The 18770-nt window shown below is 42.0% G+C and overlaps 1 protein-coding gene and 1 non-coding gene across 2 annotated transcripts in view; both read right to left on the reverse strand.

Moving 5' to 3' along the window:
- DNAH14 (dynein axonemal heavy chain 14) overlaps window positions 1–18770 on the reverse strand; it is a gene marked incomplete at its 5' end in the record, with an annotated part of 183029 nt that overhangs the window by 58339 nt on the left and 105920 nt on the right. Inside the window, 2 exons of the mRNA XM_025216414.1 lie at window positions 3303–3398; window positions 18562–18693. Coding sequence (XP_025072199.1) covers window positions 3303–3398; window positions 18562–18693 — 228 coding nt within the window. The remainder of the gene's footprint in view (window positions 1–3302; window positions 3399–18561; window positions 18694–18770) is intronic.
- Window positions 13873–14028, reverse strand: LOC112552057. The gene has a single exon (XR_003096397.1). It is a non-coding gene; the product is annotated as a U1 spliceosomal RNA (small nuclear RNA).

Below are 18770 nucleotides of genomic sequence, written 5' to 3' on the forward strand. Positions count from 1 at the left end.
CATTTTAACAATAGTTTTTTTCCATGCTGTGTTGCTCTAAAACAGGTGTGGCCAGCCCTCAACATGCATGCCACAAGTGGGACATGTGACACATAAGGGAGTGGGCAGGCAGCACAGTGAAAGATAGGGCAGGGGGCAGAAGGGAGAGCAGCAGATCAGACAGGGTTAGGGGACTGAAGTGGCACTGTCAGGCGCAGGACTTTCAGTTCTGGCTGCCTGTATGGTACAGTTGGGACCAAGAACCCTGTCAGGCATGGGACTCAGTTCTGGCTGTGTCCCACAGGCTGCTGGGATCATGTGCCCCATCAGTTGTTGGCCTCTTGGTTTTGGCTGTGCCCCAAGGGCAGCAAGGACTGAGAGACCCATCAGCTGCAGGCCTCTTAGCTCCTACAGCCATGGGCCACTGCTGCAAACTTTCAGCTGTGGGGGTGAATGGAGTGCCCTATGGCTGGAGATCACAATGTCTGGGAGACTGCAGCAGCTGCATTCTCCCAGTGGCAGACTGCCTACACATGCAAATTAAAGCTGGATAAAACCAGCTATAAAGTTATTATGCATTTTCAAGCATAATAACTTTATAGCTTATGAAACAGGGAATCCTTATCCTGTTATGGAAAAGCAGAATGGCCCCTTTTAAGGGAAGGGGTTTTGTGAATTGTACAAAGGCATTTGGCTAGGCTGGGGTTAATAAGCAGCCTTGCCAGCAGGTCAGCTGATAGGGGACATGACCAGAAGGTGGCAGGGCTCTAAGCATATAAGCAACGGCCAGGCAATTATTTTGGCTGGAGGGCCACTTAACAAGTTCTGGTGAGCTGTTGAGGGCCTCAAGGGTAGACCTGCCCCTTGACAGGTGCCCCGACCCCTGATCACCATCTTGGAACCAGAAGTCCTGTCCCCTAACCCTTGACCTTTGCCACTGGAAGTCCCTCCCCTTGCCCTCAGAAGTATTCCTTTTGGCTAGAGGGGATGCCATCTTGGAACCAGAAAAAAAAAATTATATTTAAAAAATCAACCAACATACATTAATTTGATTTAAAAAAATATTTTTGTCTTGATTTATATGCGTTTTGTGTAGTGTACATTAGGGTTGTACTAAACGGGCCATATTTAAGTTGGCTTTGGCCAAAATCGGGGACAGTGATTTGATGAATTGATTCAGATTGCTGCCCCCTATTCAATTTGGCCAAATCCAAAGATTCAATGCTGATTCGGAGAATCAGCGATTCAACCATAAATGGCTTTAAATGTTTTTTCTACATACCTCAAGGTGCCAGGCACAGCTCGTGAATGCTGCAATGCTGGAGTGGATGGAGTATCCCACAGGAGTGTAGGGGGGGCCCCTGCGTGCTTGGTGGTGAAACCAGAAGTGGACTGGAAGTACCCCTTCCAGGTCCCCCAGGGAGCATGCAGGGGCGCCCCCTGTGCTCGCCTGGCTTGGTGATCGGTTGCAGGGGGACCCCGGGTGCCCCCCCCAGACCCAGGAGGCACCAGTCGCCAAGCAGGGGGTGGGGGCAGCACGCTTGCCAGTGGATCCAGAAGTGGACCAGAAGTGCTTTTGGTCCACTTCCGGGTCTGCTGCCAAGTGCACTGGGGAGCCTCCATCTGCCCCAGCATCACAGCATCGATGAGCCGCCTGGTACCTTGAGGTATGCAGAAAAATAATTTAAAGCTATGTTAATGTCTGAATCGCCAAATCTTTCCAAATCTCTCCAAATCATTTCAGAGGGTTCCAATTCAATTCAGAGAGATTACAGGGTCTCTTGATTTAAATTCAGATTTGGGGGTTTGGCCACAGAATTGGACCGAATCTCCACTGAATCGAATCAGAGACCAAAGTTTCGCACAGCCCTAGTGTACATAGAGGTGACTGCATAATAGCTTAAAATGAAATTTTATTTTTGTATATTGTGGGGAGGGGGGTGTATGGAGGGGTATGGGTGGGTGGGCACAGGGTTTGTGGGGGCCTGTGGGTGTGTGTGTGGGCTTTGTGTGGGGATGTGTGGGTAGGTAGGCGGTTTGTGGGGGGCTGTGTGTGGGAGGGAGGATGGCTGAGGGTTGTGGCATGCATGGTGAGGGAGGCTGGCTGGGGTGTGTGAGAGGGTGGAGGTATGGGCGTGTGGGTATGGCGGTCACAGCCTGCGGCATATGGAGAGCCCCAGCAGTGTGCGGTCCCTGCAAGCCCCAGGAATGCATGTGGCCTGGCTGCCAACAGGGAGAGTGGTGGAGTTGGCTTGGCTCCATAGAGCTCTTGCCAGCCACACTCCACACTCCTGCTGTCCCATCCTGGGCCCCTGCTGACCCTGGTCCCAGGGCACCGGTGTGAGCCCTGCACTTCTTGGCTTGGAAATGCCATTAGTGACCTAGGGCACATGCTGGGGGAGTGCTGGGGGAGAGCCCTGCTAGGGGAAGGCTTAAGGCATAGTCAGGTACCTGAGAGGCAGTAAGACCAAAGAGGGGCAGAGCCTGGGGCCAGAAGGTCCAGTGCCTAAGAAAGGCAGAGACATGGGCCAGGGGCCAAATGCACACCTGAGAGGTGCAGAGACTGTAGCCAGTGGCCCTAAGCCTGGGAAGGAGTAAGCCCAAGCCCAACAGGGCATGGCTAAGGCTGGATTCCAGACACCAGGTCTGATGCAATGGATCCTGAGCTAACTGGCTCAGCAAGAGAAAAGAGGCAGAGGCCAGGTTGGTTGAGACCCCGTACAAGGGGTTGATTGGACAAACAACACCTGCAAGGCATGGATGTGGTATAAGGGGCAGTTTGGAGCCACATAATAAGCCCCTAAGGCAATGGGTGCCTCAAGGCACACGCGGGCTGGGATGGCCCAACTATGGACAGAACCAGTTTGGGCTAGTGGGTTCTGAGAGGGGACCCACTGGCAAAAGAAGGACAATGACTTGTTCTAGGACTAAAAGGCAGCTTCCCTTTCACAATTTAATAATTACATCAAGGCATAGTGGAGGGTACCTAGAATCAGGATAAGGTAGTGGTAATTTGGCCACCAGGGGGTAGCACGGTCACCCCTGGGTCCTGTTTCTGCTACACTGGTTGGACACTTCTTAAGCCATGATAGTTAATTAGCACATGCAGCCGGTCTTAATTTAACAAGGTAATTGTGCAATAGATTTAATGTGTAGAGAAGGCCTATGGTTGTGCTCCAATGCTCCAGTAAATAAGTGTTTTCCCTTCTGATGTCTTTGAAATAAAAATAACTTTTAAATGTTCATGTAGAGCCAAAGGACATGCAAAAACTTACATACTTCAAATAATAACAGTTGGCATGGAATAATGAGAAATGTCTCACCAGGGCTAAACTTCTTTGTTTTTCTGCTAGTTTTTGATGAGCTAGCCTCAGTACTTCCTGAGCTTCTGTCACACGGACTTGTTTTGGATGCACTACCTAGATAAAAAATATGTACCATAGGATGCAGAATGAGGAGAACATGAACAACTTGTTAAACATATTTATAATCTTGGAAGTTATTCAGAAAGAGGAGTCATAATCTTCCTTGACATACAACTTTCCCACTGGTAGATTTTCAAAATGAAATGTCCAAAATTATAGTCCTAAATTCTGATATAGTTAATCTAAATATGTAGTCTGGTTTTCAAAAATAGTGGATACCTCTCCCTGAAATTAGTGAGAATTGTTGGGTACTCACCACATTTGAAATTCAGGTAACTTATTTAGATAGCTAAATATAGATGTAGGAACCTAACTTTATATATTAATATGTTTATTGAGTTGGTTACTTAGAACAATAATCTATTCTAAGAAATCCCCTGAGCTACAGAAGCAGGTGGATTCATAGATTCATAGATGCTAGGGTTGGAAAGGACCTCAATAGATCATCGAGTCTGACCCCCTGCATAGGCAGGAAAGTATGGCCATTATTTCTTGTAACCCTCAGGGGTGCCTTGGTGAGTAAAGCTTCACCAATTCCCTTCTGTGCCCCCATGATGAACTTATAGGCAGCCACAAGGTCGCCTCTCAACCTTCTCTTCCAGAGGCTGAAGAGGTCCAGGTGCCCCAGTCTCTCCACATAGGGCTTGGCCTGCAAGCCCTTAACCATACGAGTGGCCCTTCTCTGGACCCTCTCCAGGTTATCCACATCCCTCTTGAAGTGCGGCGCCCAAAACTGCACGCAGTATTCCAACTGTGGTCTGACCAGCGCCCGATAGAGGGGAAGTATCACCTCCTTGGATCTGTTCATCATGCATCTGCTGATGCACGATAAAGTGCCATTAGCTTTTCTGATGGCTTTGTCACACTGACGACTCATGTTCATCTTGGAGTCCACTAGGACTCCAAGATCCCTTTCCACTTCTGTGCCACCAAGCAGGTCATTTCCTAGGCAGTAGGTATGCTGGACATTTTTCCTCCCTAGGTTTAGCACTTTGCATTTCTCCTTTTTGAATTGCATTCTGTTGTTTTTTGCCCATATGTCCAACCTGTCCACGTCTGCTTGTAGTTGTTCCCTGCCCTCCAGCATGTCTACTTCTCCCCACAGTTTTGTGTCAGGATGTTTGATTAGGTGGTAGAAACTCATGAGTATTTCTTTCAATTAGAGATCAAGTCTAATGAATTACTTTTGTAATCATTTGTAAGGAGTTGAGAGCTTGGATTCTTTTAAAATTCTGTATTAAACAAAATTTACTTGAAATTGAATGTAGACTCATACTATATGGAGAATATGATCAATGTAAAATTCTAACTGTTATACTGTATTAGTTACTGTACATATACTTGTCTGAGTAAAAAAAAATCTGCTAGTCACATTATTTCCTGCTACAAACCCAGACAAGTGTAAATTACATGTTTCCTGTTTCTTCACTGTACCTTCTTTGTTTAGTTGGCAGACATAAGCAAATACCTCCCTTGACTTCACAGGGCCATGTTTATTAACCTAGGTGCATATTATTGAAAAAAGACTCCAAAAACTAAACTTCAGTTTCTTCAGTACAGTTATATAATGGCATATTTAGCTCAAGTTGCAGAACATGTAATAGTTATACTGTTTAACAGGGCTGAAAAGTCAATACTAAAGTCAGCCAAAGACAGCCAGATCAAACAAACCACTGCCCAAATGTTTAATTTATGCATAAATTATAATATGTTCATTGCAACTTTGTGCTGTAGTTGCATATGCTCTTTCACAGGTAAATGTCTCCTTCTGATATGTGTTATTACTGGCTGTATTTGCTTGTTTTTCCTGCCTCTCTGGGACTCTCAAACACAAACAGTACATTTGAGCAAAACCCTTGCACAGGTTAACATTCTCCTTCAGTCTGTAAAATGCCAATTTTTACTGTAATAAAGAACCTTTACTAGAAATTGCTGATTAACCAAAACACCTGTTTGACTTCTATTTCAGATATTTTAAGGTAAGCATAATTGTTTCGCTAAGAATGTCAAACATTTCTCATAATATTTTAAGACAAATACTACCAAAACAAATTAAATTTGATATACGTGTAGATGTGTGTATATATAGTATATATGTATGAATACATATTATGAAGTACCTAGTTTATTGCATACTATGTTTTCATTTGTTGTTATAGTAGAAAATTATGTATTTATACTTTTTCCTACAGTGTCTATATAGTTTATGGTGTGTGTGTGTATATATGACTTCAGTTGACTGCCCTCAAATGACAACATTTCTTAAATCAATTGCAGCTCAGTTTTAGTTAGAAGTATCAAATTATAACTAAGTTGAGGAACCTTAAAATATTATTGCATAATGTATTATTTTGCCTTTAAGAAAATTATAGTGTATAACCAGAATGTTATTTACATTTTAAAAGTTCACATACACATTTTTCCTATATCAATAACAATTTTATGTGTTTCTTTAGCTGCACCTCGGATCACCTGTAAAATATTAATTATCAGGTCACGTGTTTGAAAGTTGTCAACATCTATTATACTAGACATGGAACTACATTTACTCCTCTCATATCTGTTTGGTATATTCTGTGCATCACATGTGGTACAAGCATGCCCTGAAGAGTGCAACTGTACCCAGAGACCACATCTTTACCATACTGAGGTGGACTGTTATCAGAAAGGACTGACGGAGGTTCCACAAAAGTTGCCTCTGAATACATGGGTCCTAAGATTTGGTAAGCACAGTAACATCTGCTTCCTCTTGTAAGTATTTGTGATACGTTTTGTGATATTTAGGACAGTTAAGGTAAAATAAATGAGTAAAACATGTTAATGACTGTATAAATATTATAAAGCCACAATTACCTGGAATAGGTAACCATCGATCACGTGGGGTTTTTTTTGCAAAAGCTCTGTTTAAAGTTAATAAAAGCTTTCAAAACATTACTGAAAGTTTTTAATAAGAATTAGAGACAGAAGGTGCATCCTAATCCACTAGCTAAGACAGGAGACGTGGGTTCTAGTCCTCACTGTGTCATAGACTTATGTGACCTGAGAGAATCCATTTAAACTTTCGGCATTGCAATTTTCCCACCCTTAAGGTAAAAACAATACTTGTTTTATCTTTATGCAAAGAGATTTGATCATTAGGGGAGAAAATGTATGTGATGCCTAAACAATAAGATGCAAGTATGCCCTCTGTGGAAACTTCGGTGTTTATATGTTAAATAAATGTGTTTCAATATATGCATTTACCTCTCGTTTTTAAAAATGCTTCAATACACAAATTTAACATAAATATATAAAATGCAAAATAAGACACATTCTGAGTGACTAAAATAAACTCCTATAAATAGAAGAAAGCAGAAAGATGCTGAAATAAGGTAAGATTTTAGTGCAGAATCATTACATTGTTTAAGATGCAGTAAACAGGCTTGTTATATAAATTACTGGTATACTTCACTCTTGAGAAAAATAAAACATATGTAGTCAAACTGTTTATTTATGTACACGGCCTGCAGAAGACCCTCCACATAATCTCAGCCTTGTGGGTAAGTGTGTGCAATTAAAAGCACTGCAGTAAAGCAGCCACGAAAGGGTGACTCTGCAGCTTTCAGAGTGGACTTAAGAGCAGAATGTAGAATTCTTTGCTGCACAGAGCTGTTGAGCCCTACCATACAGTGCAGATAGTGTATAGCTGCTATACCAGATCATAAAGTAACAGCCACAGGACATTTGGGCCCATACCCTATTTCATCTTTAGGTGTCAAAATATTACCTAGCTATCTGAAGTAGATACATAAGTGTCAGTAACAGGATTTTAGATTTTATTTCTACTTACGCAATTAGACTTGTCCCCCTGAGCACGATCAGGAGGAAGCTAGTACAGCCACTTTTTCTTCTTAAAATCCTATTTTACCTGGGAAGTGCAGAAGTCTGTGTAAATCCCCAAAAATTTAAATGGAGGAGAAACAGGCTAAACAACTGTTTAATCGAGGAGGCTAATGAGCAGGGCACTTGCCTAGAGGCTGAAAGATCCAGGTTCTAGGTCACCCTCAGCCAGAGAAAGTTTGAGTCATCCTATACTTAGAGCTCCAACACATGATAGTACAAGTAGCTATAGCAGATTGCTTCTGAGCATTCTCAGAAGGACAAGTCTAAACATTCAGATGGAAATAGGATACTAAAGGTGAAGTAGAACTTGGGTTGTGGTGTCTGCACAGGAGAGCTGTGCACTACTTTCAGAACGGAGGTGGATTTTGTTACTCTAATCCATAATAAAGTCTGAATGCTCTGTTTTTATAGGTAGAGAGTAAAATGAACCCTATTAGGATTAATACAATGTAGTTATATGCCAATGCATAAGCTTTAGACTAATACTGAAGAGCACCTAAACTTAAAGTAACGATTTATTTTCTTTCGAAGGGGCCAATACATTACAAGAACTTCCAGATAAATTCCTGTCTACAGTTCGGAACATTGAAAGCATCAACCTGGAACACAATTCCATAAAATTGATACATCCTCAGGCCTTTCACAGAGTTAGAAAATTGAAACTAATTAATCTTTATGGAAATCAGATCACTAAAATTCCACCCAAAGCATTCCAAAAATTGACAGATTTGCGTTTTCTTATGCTTGGTCAAAATCATTTAGTAGAAATTAAGCCTGACACTTTTCATGGCCTTCTGAACCTCTCTGATTTAGATATGCCTTTAAACAGAATTACTGCTTTGCCCTCCAATGCGTTTCAGACATTAAGTGCACTAAAGACACTCAATTTGGCCTTTAATATAATTTCTAAGATTTCAACAAGATCCTTCATTGGCCTTAGCCAATTGCACCTCCTCAATCTTGAGCAAAATAAACTAAAAAGCCTTCCTGTGCGAGTCTTCAAGCCTCTGATTAAAATGGAGGTCATAATATTGGACAGCAACTTGCTGAAGACAGTAAATGCAGCTGTATTTGAAGGTCTCTCAAATCTACAACAATTGTATATGAGAAATAATCATATTGAAAGGCTTCCCCGAGACGTTTTCAAAAATACCCCAAGACTAATGCAACTTGCTCTAAGTGGAAACAAGCTTAAGTATATTGATGGAAACATTTTGAGCCATCTTCCAGGTAAGAACATAGTATTATTCCTCTTTCCATTGTTCTTATTATTATTTTGGTTTAGGAATTAAGGCTATTCTAACATTTTTTTCATAAGTGACAGCATTTGGTATCAAAGCTGCCAGGATTAAGAACTACATCACATGGTCCCACCTGAACCTAAGTCTGTTCCAATTTTTTTTTTTTTTTTTGGTCTGCAAAATACATTTTTAGAGCTGTGATGGAAGATACAAATTCCCTGATTTCCTGCCCTGCCAATGGGCTCCTCAGTCAGGACTAGAAATCTCTGATTTCCTGACCTGCCAATGGGCTCCTCAGTCAGGACTAGAGAAAACGAACTGATATTTTATTTAACAGCCTCCATTTTTCCCCTCATATTCAGATGAATCCTACCATGTTGAGGTATGTTATGTCCAGTTATTAAGTTTTTCACAGCTTGCTATTGTTTGGGGACATTGTAATGTATAACAGGGGTATCAAACTCTGCTGACCAGTTGAGTCATGTGGAGCCAGTCTGTGGGCTGGATGAGTGTCATGAGGCTGGTCTGAGTACTGGATTGAGCCCACAGACTGGGCCCATGTGCCACACACATGCTGGACCTAGTACCATGCACCATATGCAGCATGCAAGGGTGGTAGCATGCACAGTATGCAGCATAAAGGTCCAGTCTGAGACCCACCGACCAAATAATAAGTCTCTGTGGGCCATATCTTTGACATTGCTAGTATATAGGAAACAATACTGTAAAAATATATTATTTAAGTTTTAAATGCACTATTCTATGTTTGACATTGATATCTTTTCTTTGCAACTGTCTTCTGTAAACATCATACTTGGCAAATGACTGAAAATGCAAATCTTGCTACTTTTACAAGTTTTTTTTTCCCCGTGGATCCTCCATTAATAAGAATACAACACAAGGGAAAACACAATATAGGATTTTGTAAGCTTAATTATATGCTAAAATCTATAATTATCTTACAATATTTTCCAGAATATGCTAAAAGTAATACAGACAGAGGAAAACCCTATTTTATTCAGTCAATTTCTTCAGTCCCTGCTTTAAATGCTTTAAAATCAAAATGCATACAAAATAAATGAATGGCAGATAAAAGGAATGCAATGTGGTCTCAATGATGATGACTGGCATACGTCATGTAAACTTAATGATTTACTTTTTTAGTGTAAGGAGGAAGAAATACATACACAAAATGCCAACCTGAAGCAGTCAAAACACACGAGTCAGGATGCCAGCAACTCATGAGATTGTCTTTAAAAAGTCATGAGATTTTCAAATATATTCTTTCTTTCTTTCTCTTGAACCTTTCTTCTCTGTTACCATAAGAGCTAGAAACTTACATCTATTAATTTAAAACTGAGATGCTCAGGTAATTAAATCACTTCAGGAGAGTCATTTAGGAAAAACACCAAGAATTGCTGGTCCCATTGTGAAATCACAAAAGTCATTATCAGTGTACACTGCTGAATCATAGACATCATGATAGAAAAGGACTTGGAAGAGATTTGAAAAAGGCTCTTGAAGGTACAGGTGAGTGAATGAATTTAAAGATGTGGCTATGAAAAGGATCAAACTCTAGGTGGGGAAGAGAGTGTGGAGGACTTCAGTTTTAGACATGTTAGGTTGAATTGATTGTAAGACATTTGAGGAGGAAATAAGAGAGAGAGGCAATGACATAGATTTGGAAGGAGAGAAGGTCAAGAATGGAGCAGCAGATTTAAGAATAAGCTGCAAAGCAATGGCATATAAAGCCATGTAAGAGGATAAACCCACTACCAAACTGAGGATGCAGAGGAAGAAGAATGGAGGGCTGAAAAAAACTGGGAAATATATAGTGGGTACAAGAGAAAGTACCCACAGAAAGAGATGCTGAATGAGCAGTAGGGTTGACATGCAAAGAACCTAGAGATGGCAACAATGTAAATGACAAAGGAAGATACAGTGTCAAATATGAGGCATTGATTATAGTTTCAAGTTCAGGTGAGGGTTCAAGATTAAGGGTGAAGTGCTATTTTAAACTCTTGGGCAGCAACAAGTTATTGAAAACTTGGATGGAGAAGAACTTGATGCATATTTGTATATGGTAACAAAGATGCAAAGAATTGACAACAGACAAGAAAAAAGAGAGAGAAGTGTGCTTAAAAGAGAAGTAAGGAATATTGCTAGATTGTAGGCATTACAAGGCTCAGATCAGTAAGAGTGGGGGCTATAAAGCTGAGTAGCATTGACATAGATGAGGTCAAAAAGTATCAATTTGATGATGAGAGGAGAAAGAGCAATTCTTAGTGAAACAAAGCAAAGGTAGCAATATTTCTTTTTTTGTATCTGAGAGACTGACTGAACTGTGAGGCTAAGGGGTTAGATGAGATGAAATTGTTTAGGGTGGGGAAACTGAGATCAGAAAGACACTCAGATAATGAAGTCAGAGGAAGAAGAACAATTTGGGGGGTAGAACAGATTATTTGACAAATAATTCAAATATGTTTTCAAACCATAAAAAAGCAAATTATACTTGATATATGTAAATTACTGAGTTCTATTCACCATTTTTCTATTTCAGCTATTAAAGATGTTTTCTTGCACAATAATCCATGGGCATGTGACTGCAACATGAAATCATTCATTCACTGGCTCTCACAAACCAAGGCCAATGTATTTCCTTTTGAAGATCTAAGGTGCAACTTTCCAGTAGAAAATAAAGACAAAGCAATTCACACACTCATGAAAAAGGATTTCAAATGCAAAGCAAGATCCTGAATTGAGAGCCAGGTTGAGAAGATGCTACAGTTGAAATATCAGTGTGTAATTTTAATACAGATTCTTCCTAATTAATATAATTTAATTCCTGGACATCTTTCATTTAAATGAAGGTCTCAGATAGGACGGCTGAAGTGTTCTGTTAGTGACAGTTATTTGTGCAACTTTTGCTCTTCTACACTGAATTCTTCCTCTTAGTTCCTCCTTCTCCTTGGCTCCTTTCTTTCATGGGAAACCTAGATCCTTTGTGCAGCTTTCTTTCTCTAGTACCCGTTTCTCTCATCTCACCTTCCTTGCTTCCAAACTTTCATCATCTACTATAAACATACATTTCGCTTAATTCCTCAACCAGACCTTCTACTGGGTTCCAGGTTGTTCCTACCAAACAGCAGTTCCCTCCCACTGAGACACTTGGATGCATTTTTCGTCTACCTGCCCCCTACACCGTACTCCACCCAAACCTCTGCATAATTTGGCTCTTCCTCCCATTTCTGCTCACTCTACTCTAATCTCACTCTGTCACTGGATGCTGCTCCACATCCTGGCTCCATTTGATTTCTTGTCTCAAGTCCCTACCGACAAACCAAATAGAATCCTGGTGAAATTTCATCTCCTGCAAATGAATTGAGGAATGAAAGGGTAAGGTAAAGAGTGACTTCTTATATTACTGAAGTATTAAAGTATGAAAAAAGTCCAAAAAACATAATTGACAACCTCTCTTTACTCACTTACAGTACTTCTTTGCACACAGCCAGTATTAATGGGAGGAAGAATTCATGAGGTCCACATAATACTCCTTTGAAATTGTTTCCACAGTAACAGTTTGAATTTTTCTGGAACAGGCCATTTTTCTGGCCTAGAGAATAGGCAGACTTTGTGCTTCCCAAACCATCTAAGTAGGTGGCTCTGTTGTCAGAAGTTCCTCTGGGCTGACCTGAAGCCCCGTTTAAAGGCAATATTACATTTAGAATAGGCCTAGTGTAAGCAGACAGTGTACATCCCCCCAACCCTGGCCTACAGAGTTGACCACCATTTCACCTCCCATGTTATGCAATCGAAATGAAGACTAAAGCTGCATTCAGCCTGGGCATGGGGGATTCTCACATAATCCAAGGGACAAGACTTATTTTTATTACATTTCATCATTGTATCTATTTGTATAGCTATGTATGGCACAGAAAAGTAAATATACAGAGAATATATTGTATTTTGTGTGTGATTATCATTAATATATTGAATGCCAAAGAATATACTGTAGTTCTGTAGTGCCTTGTAATGTTTGTTTCTTTGACATGAAAATGTTATAACCTCATCCTCAAACTTACTGAGTTTAACCAAAGCAAAAAAGCTGTAGCAAATGAAATTACCACGATCTGCTAATTAATAATTTCTTATTCATGTCAATTCATGCTAATTAATAATTTCTTAGCCAGGAATTGGAAACAAGATTCTGACAGCCAATTCAATTCTCAGATTGTGCACAAGCACAGAGACAGAAGGTAGAATTTTTGTATCTGATGCACCAATGCCTACAAAACTCACACAACACCAATCTACTGCAGCTATAACTGCAAAGAGAAATATTCTAGTGTTACTTTGAGACTGTGTAGCTCAGGAATATATTTCTGCATGTCTGCTCTTTGACATGTTCTTGTTTTGTTTTTCTTTAGATGAAAAAAAATAATAAAAAGACTTCTGATGTTGCAACACATCAAATACCTGGCACTTCTGGCAGACTGCTCATATACTTCTTCAGAAGTAAAGCTTCTGCATATAGGAATGAATAGATATATGTTATAACTGCTCTGAAAATAAGTTCATTTACCTGCCTACAGGTACTTAGGATCTGAATCTAGCCCTTATAATTATACAATGTTAAATTCCTATTTCTTCTTTCCATAAAACCTATTTAGTATCTATTTTCTATGTTCCAATTTTTAAAGAAATCTATTTTTAAAAGTGAATTTACTTGTTGTGAATTGTCAGATTGATCATAGGATGGTCCTAAGTAAGGAAAGGAGAAAAGTTAGACTCTTTATCCACAGTATAGAAACAGCATGGTTTTACCAAATGTGTCTGAATCCCAATTCAGTGAGAACTTCAGAAGGACATAAAATGGGTATTCCTGGCTCTTAAGTTTCAGATTTCAGTGCTGAGACTCTCATTATGGATTACTTAGAGAAGCTAGATAGTTTCAAGTCAGCAGGGCTAGATGGGATGCATTCAAAGGTACTGAAGGAATTGTCTGAGGTAATTTCAGAATCATTAGATATCCCCTTTGAGGACTCGTGGATGTCAGGTGAGGTCCCACATGATTAGAAAAGGGAAAATATAGTGCCCATCTTTAAGATTTTTGTTTTGTCTTAAGACCAAATTCCAAATCAACTGAGCTGAGCAAAATCATTCTAGTTTGTGTGGCTTTACCACTGGGCAATCTCATCCCTCCCAGACACATCTGTCCAGCACTTCAGATACTCCCCAAATCCATGGCAGGTATCCTATGTGCAGGCCTCAAGCCAAAAGGCACTGGAGTTTGGATGCCCCCTAGTCATGCTTGCTCCTTGCCAAAAGGCCGAAGGAGCAAGCCAAGGGGAAAAGTGCAAACATGGTCCCCCATTACCACAAAATTGTGCAGTTGAGTTTCCTGCATTTGGGAAACTCACAGTGGTCAGCCTGCCTGGCGTGCAAGGGACAGGCCTCACCTGGGGAAAGCCTGTTGATCATGGTATCTCCCTGCTCATCTTTAAGAAAGGGAAGAAGGAGGATCCAAGGAATTGCAGACCAAATCAGCCTGACTCGATACCTGGAAAGTTCATGGAGCAGGTCATCAAAAAATCTATTATTAAGCACCTAGAAGAGAACAAGGGAATCAAGAACAGCCAACATGGGTTCACCAAGAGAAAGTCATACTTGACCAACCTGATTTCCTTCTATGTTAAGGTGACAGGCTCTGTGGATGGGGGGAGAGCAATGGATGTGATATACCTTGACTTTAGCAAAGCTTTGGACAGGCTCCCATGATATTCTCAGTAACAAAATCACAAAATACAGACTAGTTAAAAGCACTTTAAGGTGAATATATGTAATAGTATCAGTATGACAACCTCCCTGTGGGGCTTATTTGCATACTACCATTGCTATGCAAGGTTGCTATAGAGCAGGGGTGGGCAAAATGGCCGATTCAGCCAGCAGCCAGACTCCATTTCCCATTTCCTGGCTTGGGCCAGTCTCCATGGCGACCCCAGCTGCACCTGTGTGGGAAAACTCAGGCTGGGGAGACCAGCTGCAGCTGCACTGGCAGTGGGCACAGCAGAGAAGTGCAGGGGGTTGCTCTGGAGCCACTGGGAACTTGCAATGGGGCCATCTTGCTCCAGAGCCAGGGCAGAGCCACAGTCTGTAGCCTGCACACTTCAGGCAAGGACACATAAGCAGGGGATCGTGGCTCTGCCCCAGCTCTTTGCCATGCAGGCAGGGGTGGCTGGGAAGTGGAGTCCACGGCCAACTGATTCCGGCCCACAGGCTGGACTTTGCCCATCCCTGTTACAGAGGGACTGAGTCTCTTATCTCCATATCCCTTATTGGTATGCATGGGTGAGGGAGTGAAAAACTCTTTTGTGCTTGTTTTCACTGTGATAACATGTTTTAACTGTTTTTAACCTTTTGAATATACGAGTCCAGGGAAGTTAGGTTTGGGTGCATTGGCCCTGCCTTCTAAAACTATTAAGTTCCTAAGGGTGTTGATACTGTAAGAGAAAGTAGAATAATGAAGCTGAGGGATCAATTCTCACTATGACTTCTATGGTACTCTAAGGTAAAGTGATTCTGTCCCCGCCACAAGCTCAGGAATCACAAGGGGAGGAGGAAAGGCTCTAGACTGGAGGTCTTGATGCCTAGATTTGGGAGCATCTGAAAAACGTGGGCTGTTTCTCAGCCTCTTGTGGGATAAGATCAAGTGTAGGAAGAATCTGAAATCCCAGACTTAAGAGACGGGGGTGGAGGATGCTTGCCTTTAGCATCTGGGGGCATCTGAATGCCAGACTTCCAGGCTTGGGCCTGCATGTAGGTTATACCTGCCAATGGATTTGGGAGTATCTGAAGTCCCAAGGTGATAGGTCTGGGATGGAAGATATTCACCGGTTGCAGTGCCATACATGGTGTTTCGAATGATTGAGTTCTGTCTGTTCAATTAATATAATTTTTGGAACGATTGAGTTCTGCTTAATCAATATGATTTGGAACTGATTTGACTAATTTGACCTGGACCACAAAATATATTATAAAAAAAATCTGAAAAGTCTGAAAAGTCTGGAAGGCTGGTGGTAATGCCACACAGACTTGAATGACTGAACCCTGTTCAGTTCATAGAATTCGGAACTGATTTGGCTGATTTGTCCCAAAACATGAAATAAAAAACAAAAAAATAAACCCTAGGGGAATAATATTGCATTTCACCATCCAACCAGAAAGGAATGGTGAGGTATAAATCTCTTTAGTGGGTCCAGTCTCAGTCTGTTACCCACTGGGTCCTAAAGAGCTGAACTCAGGGTGCTACCAGGTCAGGTAGAAGTCTGTATTAGCTAGATCCTGAAAGAGCTGAATCTGCATCTAAAAGAGCTGGGTTGTCTTTACGACCCAAAGAGGAGCAGCCCTCTCCAGCAGCAGTGGGCAGTGACAAGGAACAGCACTCCCTTGAAGTGGTAAGGAGCCACAGAGAGCAGTGCTCCTGCAGTGGTGAGGCAAGGGAAACCTTGGGCTAAGAGCTGCACTAGCTCTTCTGACCACACTGTTCAACCCTGTGTGGGACTAAGCAAGAATTCTGAACCTATGGGCTAGGGACAGACATTCAAAAAGCCCAAACCTGAATTGATTCAATCTTTACAGGTTAGTCTAACCTGAAGAGATTAAACTGATTTGCAAGTGGATAGACATTCACTTTCGAATCAGGAAATGCAGACACATGCCTGCAGTGGCTCAGGCTAGAAGTCGGGGGGCGGGGGGGGAGGAGTGCTAGAGTGAGCCCTCCCTTCCCTTCCACAGTGCTAAATTGAGAGGTGTGTGGCTAGGGCCTGCCAGGATGCTAGGATTAGGGAGTGGTTTAAATCCCTACCCTGGCCTGCACAGTCCCCAGCCACGGTGTGCCTGGAGGGGGAGGGGGAAACAGTCCTTGCCAGGCTTTTCCCCTGCTTGCCACTCAAAGCAGGGGTGGGGGGGGGGGGAGTTTTGCCAGACCCTGGCCCCCGGCTAGCACTCTGAGGCAAGGAGGTGGGGGAGGGAGTGTAGACTGCATACATCTGTTGATGATACTGAGCTTCTCAATCTCCCTCTCCCTGCTTTTTCATGCTGTCTGTAGAAAACTGAGGTTACTCACAGGTCGCATTTGTTGCAAACCAGTCATTTCTCACACCTCTTTCTGTCCCCTGTTGAACACTGACAGATTGCAGACTTTGAAGATTGGATGGGAGATTTGTGTGAGAGAGAGGGGAGATTAGGAGGAACTTTCTGATTAAGAGGGTGGTTAAGCATTGAAACAAGCTGCCTAGAAAAGTTGTGGAATCTCCATCCATGGAAGATTTCAAGGTTGGATGGAAAATTAGCTGGGATGGCCTAATCAGGGATGATCCTGCCTTGAGCAGGGGCCTAGACTAGATAACCTTGTGGGGTCCCTTCCAGCACTACTTTCTTAGAATCCTATGATCAATACAAGCCTGAAAAGATTTTAGGAAGGACACCAAGGAAAGTCATAGATGTAGAAAGTTTTATATATGATGAGCAATAGTAAGTACTAGCCTGGTAGGGCTGTGCAAAGCTTCTGGTGCTGATTTGATTCGGAAGAGATTTGGCCTGATTCGGTGGCCAAATCTCCAAATCCAAATTGAATCAGGGGACCAATTAAATGTCCAAATTGATTAAAAGCTCTCCGAATCAATTTCAAAAAGATCTTGAGAGATTCACCGATTTGGGCAGTCCCTGACCGCTGCAGCAGGGAACTGGAGCTGGACTCGCAGCTGGTAAGTAGGAGGTGGGGGAGGACGGGCTGGAGGAGCGGGGAGGGGGACCGTGGGGGAAGGTGCTGCTGGGCAGGGGATGATCCCCCACTGCCCTCCACTGCCCCACACCACATAGAGGGCTCTGTCATGAGCCCTGAAACATTCTCCTGCTCCCCCAGGCTTCCCATGGCTGCCCTGCCTGCCACAGCTTTGGCCCTTTAAGAAAAAAAAAACACAACCCCCCCCCAGACTCATCAGGTCCTGCAGCAGCCTCAGGGCTTTGGAGGGCTCATACAGAGCCCCCCATGCAGCACAGGGCAGTGGGGGATCATCCCCTGCCAGGCAGGAACCAATGAGTCCAGGGTTTTGGGTTTTATTTTTTCTTAAAGAGCCAGAGCTGGGGTGGGCAGGGTGGCCATGGGGAAGGCTGGGGTAGTGGATGGGGGTTGGGGGGATCATGTAGAGCCCCCCACACAATGTAGGGCAGTGTGGGACAGTGGGGATTGCCACCCTGCGGACAGCACCCAGTGAGTGTGGGCTTTTTTTTCCCAAGGTGCTGGGAGCTGGGATGGGCAGGGCAGCCATTGCCGAGGCTGGGAGAGGGGGGTGGGCCTGTGTGATTAGGAGATTTGACAGGAGCTGAATCTCTAAATCAGATTTGGCTGAATTGATTCGGGACAGTGATTCGAATCATCGAATCAAATCACTGCCTCCCGAATCAGCCAAATCCAAAGTGAATACTAGCCTCTTCGCACAGGCCTATAGCCTAGTAAACATTTTATTTGGCTTTTCAGCCATGCCTAGTCTCTATGACCTCACGTAACAAGGAAATCAGAACAATTCAGGACAAAACCTATCCTTAGTATTTCTGGTTTTCATTTCATATCCTCTATGAAATTTAGCTGAGGTTTGAGAAATTGAGCTGAGGAATATATACTCAGACTGAGTTCTACAAACTAATTTTTACTGTTTCTGTTATGAAGCTACTGACTTCAGTTGGATTAGATGCCCATAATTGAGAACAGAATTTGGTCTGTAAGTTTTACTATGATTATTCATTTATCTAGAAACTAATTACTGTAAGAAGTGTGTTCCAGTTTTGTATGATGATCCCTACTAACTCAGACATATATTCATTCAGTTTTGGTTGAAATCTCTTTTTAAATCAAGATTCATTTTGTAAGTTTAGAACATCATCTTTTACCAACTATATTCTTATAAGAACTTATATTTTGTCTGAAATATTAAATAGGTCTTTAGAAATACAGAAAAAATTATAAAATTAGATACCTTTTGAACTTCATGGTAGTTGTCTAAAGCTAAAATCCATTGACACATAGAGCAACAGGCAATGGACACAAATCCAAGTTTTGATGGACTAAAATCAGGTGATTTTATGTAGCTTTTCAACTGCAGAAATACCTAACAAGAAAACAATTTTAAGATTATCAATAATTTTGAATTTTCATATGCCCCAGGGAATCTATGAGGTGCACTTT

The sequence above is a fragment of the Alligator sinensis genome, unplaced genomic scaffold (assembly GCF_000455745.1).
Source record: "Alligator sinensis unplaced genomic scaffold, ASM45574v1 scaffold138_1, whole genome shotgun sequence".
In the NCBI taxonomy this organism is placed as follows: Eukaryota; Metazoa; Chordata; order Crocodylia; family Alligatoridae; genus Alligator; species Alligator sinensis.